This window comes from Manis javanica, chromosome 10 (assembly GCF_040802235.1).
Source record: "Manis javanica isolate MJ-LG chromosome 10, MJ_LKY, whole genome shotgun sequence".
NCBI lineage: Eukaryota > Metazoa > Chordata > Mammalia > Pholidota > Manidae > Manis > Manis javanica.
The window spans coordinates 96,814,119-96,828,832 of NC_133165.1; the positions used below are offsets into that span (position 1 = coordinate 96,814,119).

At 39.0% G+C, this 14,714-nt stretch overlaps 1 protein-coding gene and 1 long non-coding RNA gene across 2 annotated transcripts in view; one reads left to right on the plus strand and one right to left on the minus strand.

The window, feature by feature from the left end:
• CFAP54 (cilia and flagella associated protein 54) overlaps positions 1-14,714 on the plus strand; it is a 302,501-nt gene that overhangs the window by 269,358 nt on the left and 18,429 nt on the right. The window contains exons 66-67 of the mRNA XM_037023126.2: positions 2,996-3,137; positions 10,570-10,644. Of these exons, the coding sequence (XP_036879021.2) occupies positions 2,996-3,137; positions 10,570-10,644 (217 nt within the window). The remainder of the gene's footprint in view (positions 1-2,995; positions 3,138-10,569; positions 10,645-14,714) is intronic.
• LOC108390812 (uncharacterized) lies at positions 2,986-8,501 on the minus strand. The gene is made up of 4 exons (XR_001851597.3): positions 8,287-8,501; positions 5,904-5,967; positions 4,065-4,171; positions 2,986-3,090 (listed from the first exon to the last, which is right to left on the minus strand). It is a non-coding gene; the product is annotated as an uncharacterized lncRNA (long non-coding RNA).

Sequence of the window (14,714 nt, forward strand, 5' to 3'; positions counted from 1 at the left end):
TGGTGTCTTTTTCTCCTATTTTACTTTAGCAAATGTGTAGTTTGCATTTAATTTTTTCATTGCTTAGGTAATTTGGTCACGATTCCATTGTCCATTGCCTTTGTGGCCTCAGTCTCCATTTCCTCAGTTGTACAATAAAAATAATATCTACTCTACCTACCTTTCGGGGTTGTTGTTAGGATCAAGCCAGACAATATGCATGCATGTACTTTGAAAGGCCAAAAGCATGGGGCAAATGTCAAATCTCATTACTAAACCCTGTGTCTCTCAGGGTTAGCTCTTTGCCCTGCTAGGCACCTACTAAGTGCTTAATGAACAGACTTGATACTTCTCTGTCCTTCCCTGAAGAGTCTTACTCACACTCCATGCATTTTATTTTGAAAAACTCTTTGGCCTCATATAGAGCAAGAGATGTTTAAAGAGCTGCACTCTTAATTGTTCACTCAATTTTATTTTACTTTTTTCAGTGATATGGTAGAAATACTTTACACAGAATTTGTACCAGCAGAGCTAAGTAATGAAGTTAGGAAATTATGCACTTGCCTTGTAAATCCAGAAACACAGTGGGACTATTTTTCAGAATCACATGAAAAAAATGATTATTACAATGTCTGTGGAGTAGAATGTTTTGAAACTGACAGCATTCTTTTTTATTCCAAAAAATTCTGATTTTTGATGTGTTTATGCTCAGTGGTAGGGTTACTAAAGTTAGGGACACACCCCTGTCATTGAGGCCATCACAGAGGAGGGGACCTGACAGTCTTTCATCTTGGTGGCATGGTGAAAATGGGCTAGTTCTCTCACTTACGCTGGTGTTCCTTCTGTTCCTATGAGGGCCAAAATGAAATCGATACATGCGGAATTGCTCCTGTTGATCATCCTTTAGAAGGCAAAATAAGAGTAAAACAGGTCAGAAAAAATGAACCAGCAAAGGAACTTGAAAAACCTTCAAATTGGGCAATTCCCCTTTAATCATTCATTTTTACTTCTTCATCTTCTAGTTAAGTTACTTTAGGAAAAATATTTTAATTCTTTGCTTTTTTTCTTATAGCAACAAAGGAAAAGATAGTATTCTCAATAAACATACATAGAAGTTTCTGTGTAGTTCTATTTAATTATGCTCTTTTGACCAAGATCAAGTTCTCTACCTACTGTTTCTGCCTTTAAGTCTCCTGACATCTGTGTTTCTACCAGTTGGGTCCTGCTTCCAGGCCACAGCAGACTGGGGGGTAGAGAATGTCCATGTGTCAGTAAATGACAGCAGAGCCTTGATGAGGAGCTGGTCTTGCCCAGTTGGGATGTTGACATTTGTGGTGCCAAGGTGGGAGTTCAAAAGTGTTGACTGGATGGGAGAGGTGAGGTTCGGGGCAGATGAGGGTGTGGAGCACCTGAGCCTGAAGCCGACACTCTGGGTCCCCTGGTGTTGCTCTTTGCACCAGGGCCCTGCTGCATTGCCCAGTTCCCGGCTGCTTTTTATGGAGCTAAACCAGGTCATTTATTTTTGAAGCAGACAGTGCAGCTCTGGACATTCATTGACTATCTGCAACCCAAACCTCAAAGACTAGGTTGTCCTTCCTGCAATTCCAAGTATTATGAAGGGAAGCTATGCTATTTTTAGAAAAGAAATTAGAGTTGTTTCTCTGGCGGTTAGAATGAAGAATGGTATTTTAGAATATCATCTTTCCTTTATGTGGATACTTATGGTTAAAAAAATGTATGTAGTTATGCATTTCATCATACAAAACTATTGTGAATTAGAAGTGGATTTTATTGTTTCAGTCTTGCAGTAGAGGAAATACCAGGGTCAGAGAAGTTAGGTGACTTCTCTGTGGCTAGTCTGCGATGGAGCCAAGTATGATTCACCCAAGGCCTGGAGTTCTAATCCTGTCCTCTCTCCAGTGAATCAGGCAGCTTTTCCAGTGTTATGAGAAATGACCCATATTTTTAATGGAAAAGTTTTCCAAATAACATTTTAGTAACTGATCTTTACATTTTCACCATCTCCTTTTTTTATGGAAAAGCTTCTAAATCATAGTATATAATTTCAGACTCTCTTCTATATAATTAAAGGAATTTTTTTATCGTCTATTACTGAGAACCATCATTAGAATAATCAAGTATTATACCATGCTACAGATGAAGATGCTATGGAAAATTGGAGAATTGATATTCTTGCATACGTTGCTGATGTCAGTTTGTTTTTCTGGATCATTACTTCTTTCTCATGAAAATTTCCCTACTTCCCTGGATACAGACACTCACATCGATGCACACACATATGTGCTGTGCCTGAAGTGTAGAGCCACCGAGGGCCATGCAGGTGGCCATTTGCCTCCTTCAGCTGTTTGAAATACTCCTCCATCTTCTGATTCCTTTCACTGATTCATCTCTACTTTCAGAGCATCCACGGTTCAAGGTTCCGATCTTCAGCATAATTGCTGCTATGTCCTCTGCCCTCCTGCTTGGCTTTTGCTTTTCTTTCTATCTTGATTCTTCCATCTATCCCGTGCCCTCCACCCAATGCACTTCATTGCTGTGGACTTACTGACTGGCCTCTTAAAACCGTGGCTGACTGCTCATAATTCTTGCCTTCAGGTCAGAGCCAGATACTCATAGCATGGCATTAAGTTTACACAGGACTAATCTTTTGTCATTGCCTGGAGTTTCTTTGCCCAAGTAGGTATTTATTTTCTGTATTTTCGTCTTAAGCAATGTTTCATATGTGTGCATTTCTTTCATGGTGACTTTGCCAGTTTCTAATTATCTATCTAAGTATATAACTAGATCATAAACATTATGTGGGTTAGAACTGTGTCTCTTTGCTCATGTTTCTTGAATAAAGGAATAGATAAATGCGTGATGTTTGGGAATGCTAGAGATCTAAGTGTTAAATAACTGAGGACTTACTTCACACGTATTACCAATTCTAGAAATAAATGAATGCCTTTCATAATGTTTCAAATAAAATACATGTATATATATTTGTTATTTTTAGAGTTATTACAATTCACGAGAAACTATCTAATCTTGTGCAAATAGCTGAAATATCATTGCCATCAGCTCCTGAAGTTACTTCAAATGAAAGTGAATCTGAAATAGAAGAAAAGGAAGAAAAACCAATTGATGCAGAGATGGAAGTAAGTTATCAAATAATGGAAATTACACTGCTATTGCTGGAGAGATGTCATCATACACACTGATTTAAATGATTTTTTACTTCATCAAAGCAGAGCTATGTTCCTAAACTTGCATTTTGTGACTCTTCTTTCCTCTCTTTCATCTACTTTAGAGTACCAGATAGGACCCAACTTTGGATACATAAACAGTGCTTCCTTCAAAGCTCTTCTGGCATACCAATTATAAGAATCTGATGGGGAATGAAAACAAAGACAACCTAGGGAGATGATTCAGATATAACTGTGAATCTAAAAAACAACGCTCTGTAGCTTTATATCATTACTGCTACTTTTTCCACTCTTAAGTCTATGACTTGAACATTCGTATTACCCAAGAAATGTGTAGAAACTAGAAAATACAGATATGCCTATATCTTTCAGACTCTTTTTTCCATGCAAATATATTTTTCTAGCCAAAAAGAGGCAGTATCGTTTTGGTGCATTATTAAATTGAGCACCCAGCTGAGTGGTCTTTGTGATGACTGATGTTTGTGTTTTGGAACAGAGGGCTGTTTCCCTTTCTCCCCTGCTGAGTACTGAACCCACAGATGAATGGGACACAGCAGATAGATATGTAGATATGTGGCGATCAGAATGTTGTCAGCCTCCTTGCTGATGAAGCTGATTAGCACACATGGCTTTAGATCTGTGACCAAATGAGTTGACTAACATTTCACCTCTGAATTAGCCAGACCTGCCCCCGTCCTCAGGCTGTCATCTGGCATACTCCTATGACCACAGGATTTCCCCTCTATCCCTCGGTGCTCACCAGGCTTACTCTACTGAGAAGCAGGCACTGGTCATCCCGCAGGTGCCTCCAATGTTATAAACAAAGATTGCCCGGAAGGGGCTGAGCCCAGCATGCTCTGTTGCTTTTCCCAAACTCACCAATCAGATAAATCACTCTCCTTTCCAGTCAGTAAATTAGTAATGGGTCTGGATGAAGCCCAAAATGTCCCTTCTTCTTCAGGAGTGGAGTGGAAATTTCTTGCTTTCTATGGAAATGAGAGGAACAGGGAATATGTGTTCCTGCCTATGTCACTTGTTCTTTGAGTTTACATTCGCACATTAGACCAATTTCTGGAGGTATAGATACTTCAGTTATTGTCCATTTATTTAAAAATAAAGTAGATCTACAAGGCTTAGAATAAAAGGTGCCAATCTCCTGCCCAGTCTCTCCTCACGCCAAGTGCTGCTTGCAGAGGCAACCATTTTCAACTCTTCAAGGTGTTTCTTTTGTTATTTACTCCCACACATATGAAAAATATGCAGTAACATTCATGAAAATCAAGGTAACAAACAACCTTCAAATCTGAGTGGGTCAGCTGTGGCCCTGCTCCACGTCTGCTCATGGCAGCATCGAGGCTGGCAGCACAGCCACCATACGGGACGTCGTGTCCCATGAAGGAAGTAGGAAAGGGGGCAAATCACACACTGGCTCTTAAGGTTTCTGTCATTGCACCTCCGCTAACATTCCATTGACCAAATATGTCGTACACTACCAGCTTGGAAGGAGGAAAGACAGAAATACTGATGAATAATGCTAGTAGCTACAAATAATTATTGTTTTTTCCTTGTATCAATTTTAGATAATATCTATTGATTTGATTATTGTATGTAAGAATTAACTTACTTATGCTTCTCCCCAACTTCTCCTTTCCTCTGCCCTTCTAAATACTGTAACAACACAAAATTCAGTTAAATCAGTATCCAGTATTTATGCTATTATGCCCCCATATGCACGATTCACCGTCAAGTAAAATGTTTGCTTTTTCTTGACTTGCCTCTTTTCTGATCAGTATATCAGAGCTTTCATATGTTCATTCATAGATTTTTTTTCCAGATGTTCATGCTTATCAAAAAGTCGCAATTTCTTTTGCTTTTTCTGGAAAGCCCCCATCCTCCTGCTCTAGTGAGGACCAGTTGGCAGCAGTGCTGTAGCACCGCTCTGCTTCTGAGACCTCTCTGTGCTGTTTTCCTGGTTGAATTCCCAGCCTCTTGGGTCCCGTCTTTGTTTTTCTCCTCTGAAAGCTTCTAGGATCTCACCCTTTATTTATCTGTTTTGTCTTTCTTCTTAAATCACTTTCTACTTGGTTAATATTTCACTGGTTACCAATAAAAAATTGTTTTTAATTCTTTAGAAACATAGTATTGGTGTGGCTCTTTTCATATCCTTGTTTACCTCATCTTTGCATGCACTGTGTAAAGTGTGAAAATTGGCAACCATCCTGATTTCAGAATATACTTGGCGGCCTTTTCAATCTGAATTTGCCAGTAGAGTGAGTGAATGCAGTATTCATTATTGTGAAAGCAACAAGCCCAGCTATAAGAGGGTTCATTGGGCAAGAACAATTAGCCATTGCAAAATGGCACTTTCCACTATTTACATCTCTGCCCTGTGCTTAGATTTATGATAGAGTTGATGTCTTAGAATGTGGTTTGCACTTCCTTTTCAGTGACCTCAGATGTTACTGCACCAATGACCAGATGTTTAATGATACTACTGATATACTGAGCGCTTATAATTCTCCCATTAGATCAGAAATGCCAAACAACTATGAAATTATATATGCATATACATATAGTATATATAATATAAATTTCTTTTCATAAAGTTCATGGTTTGTTTTCATATATTTTTTTCAAGAAGAATCCCACTCGTGTTATTTCTGAACTTCTTTTGTAGGTCACTTAAAATCAGTTTTTCAGTCATAAGACCAAACTTACCAGATAGCTGTATTTGAGCGACAGTCTACAATATTCTTTGCTGAAATTGTCCCCGAGTCCACTTCTGTAGAATTCATGTATGAAAAATGATTATTTTCTCCTGAACCCATTTGTTTTCTCAGCATTGATCATCTGAAGCAGGTGACTTAGCATCCATTAGAGGAGGGATTCTAGGTTGTTCTCTGCTACTCAACTTTACTACCTAGGGATCAGTCACTTAACCTTTCATGGAACTAATTTTCCTCTCTCATCTGAAAATGATTCTTTCACTCTGATACTGCTCTGAGATGGAAAAACAGTCTCTTTGGAATGCAAGTCATCAGAATTTCCTTGGGAATCCAATGTAGGTATCAAATTCATCAAATTCATCGCAACTTCTTGCCAGTATCTGAGGCAAGAGATTGACTATGAATATGAAGAAATCCAGAATAAGTGGGAGCAAGAGGGGAGGCTTTTGAATGTAAGCAGAGGGAGGAATCCAGAGAACCTTCCTTGCCTTAACCAAGGTTTGTGTCTTGCTTCATGTGTTTCTTCAGCTTTAAGTAGAGCATTTTTAGACATGTTCCAGTTCTGTTAGTTCTATGTAGGCGAGAATGTCACCAAGTGAAAGAAAAACTAATATTTGTTTGGGCAGTTAGGCAAACAAATTAGTTCAGAAATGGAAGGAACATGCACAGCTTTCTTTTATCCAGTATGCTAACCAGCACCTAGATCCTCTGTTACAGAAAATAAATCCCATTGACTAAATCTGCCCCTTCGTTGTCATGACAACCCTCACTTGGAGCTAATTAGAAGTTAACAAGGACACTTGAAATGATCGATTCTGCTCCAAAATTGGACAGGACCTCATAACCTCTATTACCTAATATATTTATTTCTATCACAGTGTATAGATTTTTGGTGAGTTATTAAATACAAAGGTCCAGAAAATGTGCCTTTTGTTGATATGGGAGGTAGTGAATCTTGTTCTCTATCTCATTCCCTTCCTTTTTTTCTTTCCCTCCTCCCAAATGTCTATGGTCTAGAATAAGCCAAGAAATTCAGATCACAGATATTATTTTAAGATGTATTGGGAGGGCTACAGAACAGGTGTTCCTATCATTCCTGGCTCGAAAACCTTGTATGTCCTTCTGAAATGAATAACACTGGCTCAGAATGACTGAGTTATTTTACCCTGTCATTCACAGCTTTAGGGGTGTCTTCAGAGCTTACCAGGTGCTTTAAAGAACCTGAACGATGCAAACCATCCTGATTTTAAGAGAAAAACACCCCATTTGGAATGATAGCATACTGATGTGAAAAGCTTAAAATATGTTTACCAAGCCACCTAAGCTGAGTTCAGCAAATATTGGTGGAATACCTGGATTGTACGAGGTGATTAAAAGTAGTATACAGTCAACATATCGCAAATATCAAAGTACTATGAAAACATAGCACAAAATACAATTGGACATCAGCATCAATTAACAAATTCTTTTTGAGGAGCTATTATGTACAAAAATTTTCCAGGCCTGGGGAGATGACATACAGAAATCAGAACAATAGGTTCCTGTCCTAGAGGAGATGATCATTGTTTGAATGTGGCCATCGGTACCCAGATGTCATTCATAATGAGCCCAGCCACCTGGAAGCCCCCTCTTAGTAAAGTGTGGTGTTCAAAGAAACATCAATCTGATGTTCAAAACCATTGAAGATAATCTCAGTTTTTATGAAATCTCTCATAAAAATATCTAAGAGGGAATCCTTTCATTATACACAGCAAAACTTCTTTTCAATCTTTTTTCCCCAACTGTCTTGCTCTTAGTGTCTCTCTTACATCCACAGCTGCTCTCCAAGATCTGTCTTATTTGGCTCAAACTCTTAAAACTTTCCCTCCCAACTCAGCCTGCAAGGAGGGTTCTGTTTCCTCTCTCCTTCCTGCTCTGGCTCAGTTGTTTATTACGTAGTTCAGTGTAGCCTCTCTGACTTCTTTCAGTTTTCCTATTTCCACCATTATCCGGATTCTACCCTATATAAAATGGCAAAGTCCTTCCTTCTCAATGGTGGGGTTATTCTAATAACCCAAAGTATTCTAATTTATTGTCCTTTAAATCTCATTTACATAGGGGTGTGTGTGTGTGTGTGTGTGTGTGTGAGAGAGAGAGAGAGAGAGAGAGAGAGAGAGAGAGAGAGAGAGAGAGAGAAAGTTGAGCTAAACTTTGTACTTGCCTAAACAGCTCAAGAGCATTTTGTAGCCCCTATAACTGAAATAAAGGCCATTTTCCCTTCGACCACAAAGTAACCCTGTGTCCTTCATGCATTGTTTTGGCAATTATCTGTCTATATCTGTTCCTCTCTCCTGACTGCAAATTCCTTTGCTTGGAGGTCTCATTCAGCATCTTACCTCCAATAGCTAGCCCAGCAGCTGAAGCCGAGTACCTCTTTTGTACTTGCTTGTGACCCTTCTAGCTGGAGACCTGTGGAGAGCACTCATTGCCGACTGAGGATACAGTCTGAACAGATATTGCAGGGAGGTGTGACACGGAACTGAATTCACGGGACAGAGAGACATCTGCTGGGGAAGAGTGCAGGGTGCAGGTGGTGGGAGGTGGGACTGAGGAGGAGGTGAGTGGGACCGAATGCTTCCTGCCTCCCGTCTCACCACACAGTGCTGTAGGAGTCCGCCTCTCCTGTTCCTCCACCAGACCAGGAGCTCCTTGAGGGCTCTCTTTCCATCTTGTTCATTACCACTCACGGCACTTAGGACGCATTCTGTAAGTGTGGAGTGAATAAGTGAATGAACTTTGCCCTGCAGGGAAGGACTGTAGGGATGGGTGTTGGGAGCAGGAGAAGGTGGGGGCAGCGCCTGGGAGGGCGTCGTATGACCCACCCTAAAGGATGATAAGGACTTCAGCTAAGTCAAAGATTTGGCTTTGTTACTTGTGAAGTAACTTAGAGGGCATCTGTCATAGAATCAACAGATGCTCCTCTTTCAGGGTAAAAAAGGCAAAGATAGAGCGGTGTCACTGGGGGCCCTGCCGGCCCCCTCGCCAGCTGCAGCCCGCCTCTGGCAGCTTTCTGCTCGGGACTGATGAGCTCAGGACCTGCCCCGTCTGCATTCTGCGGTAGCAGGGTCACGTGGGGTCTCTCACAGCCCAACATCGAGTCAATTTCCAACGTGTCTATGTGGTTTACCTCAAATAATGGCAAAGAAATAGAATGTTGCTGAGACGAAATTTCTGTATTATAAATGTTGAGACAGGCAATGGAAGGCATTCATCAGTAACATTGCTGTCTTCATTTGTTATGTGAAATGATTAATGATACAGACTGTCATTTTGCTTGATAGCTCTTGTTGAAATCATGACAGTAACCCATCATGGCTGTTATTGAAAACTTTTATATAGAAAGAAAACGTCCTTTAACCAGTCCTAATAATTCCATTCGAAATATAGAAATATGGATAAATAAGAAGAGTACATAGGAGTGGATGGTGTCCCCCCTTGCCTAGTGAAGTGGAGGAGGAGGCTGGAATGCTCCTCTTGGGACACCCGTGTGCCCTGAGCAGTGTGGATGGCCTGCCTGCCCTCCATCTGTTTTGGTCCCATGGACGCTGGCTTATTTCTAGGCCTGGTCACTCCCTGGGCAAACAGTTTGAGTAGCTTCCTAGCTGATTTCTCTTTCTCTTCTCTCTTCCCAGTACAGTTCACCTTTAAACTGTGGCCAGATTTGTCTTTTTAAAGCAATTGGATTATTCCCTCAGCCCAGTGCCTCTCAATTTCCTACACAACATAATCCAAATTCCTTACTTTTTCACATGTTCCATTTTAAATTTACCTCTCCAGCCTATTCCTCACCCCTCTTGCTGCCATGCTTCCTATCCACGCCTGCAGTAAAGACTACATGGGACCCTTTATCTTCCTTGAATAGCCACTGTTTCATTGCTCATGTGGCTCCCTGTGTCTGGCATGTCCCTGTGCCCATTGTCTGCCAACTGAAACCCTGCTACTCTTCCAAGGCTCAGTCACATGACCCTTCCTCCGGACGTCTTCTCTGTTCACGGTGTTTATCATTGCACTCTGCCTCCTCTAGGCTCCTCTGACTTGTCATAACTGTTCGGCCCTGCCCACAGGTAGATCCCTCTGGGGTCAGAGGTCCACATGGAGGCATAGCCGTGTCCTTACAGGAGGGGCTGTGGCAGTGTCATCAACACCAGACAACACATGATATTGGCTCTCGTTTCCTCTTCATTTGCTTTTTCCATTTCTCCCTCAATTCCCAGCCATTTTCTCTGCTCAAACTCCTTTCTTGGATCTGAACCTCTATTTCAGGGCTTTCCTCTCTGAAGAAAAGTGATTTTCCAAAATCTTGTTTTGGTGTGAATTACTTTACTTGTTATTCTTCTGTACCATGAATTTTAACAGTGAATGTCCAGGACAAAAAAATCCTAAATCCTAAGATAATGTATTATCCATTATTAAATATTATCTTTAGTGGTTATCCTGTATTTTTCCAAATAACCTGAGTTACTTGAGGGGTTGTGACCTCTGAGGCCCTCTAAGCTTCATTGTGGAAATTAGGGTTAGGTGATGTTTCAAGAAAAGATAAATGATAAATAACTTATAATGAAAATATCTAATATTTTACCAATAAGATCAACCTCATTGTGTTGTCTTCTTATTTCTAGAACATGATTATTGAATGTTGCTCTGAAATAATAAGTCTGTTTTTGACTGATAGAGAGGTAACACCATTATCTGAGGTATGTAACTCTTTTATTATTCATTTATTTGTTTGTTTACTTATTTTTATTGAAATAAAAGTAGCATACAATATCCTATTAATTTCAGCTGTAATCATAGGGATTCAATATTTTCATAAATTATGTAATGATCCTCATGATAAGTCTAGTTACTCTCTGTCACCATATAAAGTTATTATAATATATTGACTACATTCTTTATGCTGTACCTTACATCCCCATGACATCCCCATGACTTATTTTATCACTGGAAGTTTAATTCCCTTTACCTCAACCCATTCCCCCCTGGTATCCCACAGTTTGTTTCCTGTTTTAAACTATATCTGGTTCTCTCACAAGTATTATTGTTGCTATGGAAACAGAAATACAGAAAACATCTATTATGAAAGTATCAAGGGCCTAACCCTCCTTAATTAATGTGAAAACATGATAAACATGAGTTAATAATAGCATGTTGCTTTGGTTAAAAATAGTCTGTTAAAAATCAAATAGTACAGATAATTATGAAGAGGATAATTTAAAGTCATCTTAAATCTATCATTCAGAGGATAACCACTAACATTTTGGAAAATATCTGAAAAATTTCCTATGTATAGATAAACTTTAGAATTTTATGTCAATGGGATCATACTGAATATGCATTTTGTAGCCTGTTTTTTTAATGAACAGTAATAGTATAGAGATATTTTTATGTGAAAAGCCTACCTTGTCATATTGAATGCCTGTGTAATAGTCTTTGTTATAGCAGCTCTATTTATATAACTAGATCTTTATTCATGATCTTAAGGTTGATGGGCTCTAGTATATGTATATTTCACTCTTCATTACTCCTTAGGGTTAATGCTTAGGAATAGGATTTTGGAGTGAAAAAGCATACATACATTTTTCATCATGGTAAAATATACATAATGTAAAATTTACAGTCTTAACCATTTCTGAGTGTACGCTTCATTGGCATTAAGTACATTCACAGAGTTGTGCAACCACCCTACCATCCATGTCCAGAACTTTTTCATCATCCCAAACAAACTTTGTACTCATTAAATTACTCACCATTCCCTCTTCCCTTAGCTCCTGGTAAGCTCTGTTCTACTTTATACCTCTATTCTACTATTCACCTATTCTAGCTACCTCATATAAATGGAATTACACAATACTGGTCCTTTTATAGCCAGCTTATTTCATTTAGCATAATGTTTCCAATGTCATCCACATTATACTACGTATCAGTATTTCACTCCTTTTAAAGGCTGAATAATATTCCATTATTTTGTTTATCCATTCTTTTGTGAATGGACATCTGAGTTGTTTCTGCCTTTTGGCATTGTAAGTAATGCTGCACTAGATTTAGGTGTACAGGTATCTGTTGAGTACTTTCTTTGAATTCTTTGGGGGTATATACCTAGGGGCAGAATTAGTGGATGATACAGCAATTCTGTATTCAACTTTTTGGGGAGCCCCCAAACTGTTTTCAGTAGCTGTACATATTACATTACCACCAGCAATGTACAATGGTTTCAATTTCTCAAAAACATCCTTAACAACTCTTATTTTCCTTTTTGTTATAATAGCCATCTTCATAGGTATAAAATGATATCTCATGTGATTTTGACTTCCATTTCCCTAATAACTAATTTCGTTGAGCATCTTTGCATGTGCTTTTTGGCCATTTGTATATCTTCTTTGGATAAATGTCTATTCAATTCCCTGCCCATTTTTTATTTGGCATGTACGTTTTGGTATATAATTGCAAATAGACCTCGAAGTTGCATCGATTCTCTCTTCCATAAGCAGTGGATGAGGTCAGTGTACCCACACATTCATCTACACCAGTTCCCCTTTCCTCCTCTCTCTTCCCTCCCACTTCTTCCTCACCTCCTCTTCCTCTAACCATTATAGCTCTGACAAGTGAAAAATGATGTTTTCAATTATTTCATATTTATTAACAATAAGGCCAAATATAGTTCATACATTTGTTGGCAGGCTATCTGTTTCTCCTTTTGTGAAATAGTATTCATTCATCTAGTCAATCAATAGATATTTAGAGTGAACTGTCCATGTGTCAGGAACTCCCTTATAGGCCCTGGACAGCCAGCTGGGAACAAGCAACAAGGATCCCACTTCCTTGGAGCTGCCATTGTTGTGGAGGGAAATAGCATATAAATCAATAAGCAAGATAATTTCAGATTTTGTTACGTGCTGTGGAGGAAAAAACAGTGATATGTTGGAGTAGTGTCAGCAGACCATAGCTTGTGAATTCTATGTAGATCACTGCATGTTTTATACAGAAGGTTATACTGGAACACAGCCATTTGTTTACTTACCATCTATAGCTGCTTTCAAGCTACAGCAGCAGAGTTGGGTAGTGTTGACAGGAGACCATATAGCACACAAAGCCTAAAGTATTTACTGTTTAGCCCTTAACTGAAAAAGTTTGCTGACACCTGTGATAGAAAGTAACAGGGAATGGGGTGACAGTTTGGATAGGTGGTCAGGGAAGACTTCTCTTAGAAGGTGACGTTTCTAGTAAGACCTGAAGTGCTGCACTGAGTCTGTCCCACTAGATGATCAGCTTCTTGAGGGCAGAAGTGCTGCTGTCTTATCTTTCAGTACTTACAGTGCCTTGTATACTACATCCCCTGGTTACTGTTTCTCAAGTTGAATTAAATTCCCTTTAGTTTTAAACACCTGGAATTTAGTAGCTGTTGCTTCAAATTTTTTTTTCATTTGACCATTCATGTCCTTTTCCCTTTTTTTTTTACATAGCAAACTTAATTTCTTATAATGGAAATATGTAGATTTACTCTGGTGAACTACAGATAATAAATAATCAAGCTTAAATCTAATTTTGTACAAATGTGGTTAAAAATAAGTCAACAGAAAAAGAATTTGTTATTTTAAGATGAATTTTTATGATATCATTGGGGTTTGGCTTCTGGTAAGTCTGAGTTGGAATATCAGCCTTGAATCTTGTTAGTTGTATGACCTTAGGCAAGTAATTTAAGTCTCTTTTTTCTCATATGTAACTATCAACCTTCACAATTGTGAGGAATAAGAAAATAATGTGTACAAGGTATTTGGAATAGGGCTTCGTGCAAAAAAATGTTCAGTAATTATTAGCTATTTAATCATCATTTTCATCCCTACCACAGTCCTGTCTTCATGTGTGAAATCTTCATCCCCTAATCAGCTAATTTAAACCAGCGTTTTGGGATCCAAATTTGTATTGAAATAGTGATAGAAAAGGAGAGGAACAGTATGAAAGATAGAGAAAGAACCAGGAATGATTTATGATTGCCTGTGCTGTCAATCATTGTTGCATGCTAGAAGAGTTAAGTCAGTGTGCAGGATCCCAACATGAGATCCCAGTGGTGAGAGAGCCACAGTCCAAGAGAAGGCACCTCCCGGTTGAACCCCATGCTAATGCTTACACCGAAAGCAAGATTTACCTAGTACTGCTGGGATGGCACATGGGCCTTTACGACTTGTTCCAGGAAGTAAATTCTTACACAAACAAAATTATATGCCTTGGCGAAGCCATTTTTATTACTGGGGTGAAATCTTTGCAATTTAATTCTTTCTTGAACATACCTATTACAATCACCTTTGCCTGTATTGCCTCTTCCTAATTAAAATAAATATTGCCACACACAGCTTGTGACAAAGAGATGAAGGAAGGGAGTGAGTGCTCCATGCTAACCTTCTTAGTGAGTAATCACAGAATATAAATGATCATTAGGTGTATCAACAATAAAGCAAGCCTCTCATTGCCTATGTAGGTTCAAATTTTTGCCGTTTCCAAGTTGCCAGGTAGGATTGAAACCTGATGCTAAAAATATTCTTTCTGCTCTTGCTGTGACTGACCATGGGGAAGACTAAGCCATTTTATACAACTATCTGCCCATCAGTAATTATTCACTCCAACTGCATGCAAAACATTGGTGTAGATACTTTTGTTGCTACAAAGGCAGTATAGGTTCAAATTCCTGCATTCAACTGAATTAGATATTTTGTTATCAGCTCACATGATACAAGTAAGTCTATCTAATCTGTGAATGTCCGTTTGTGTG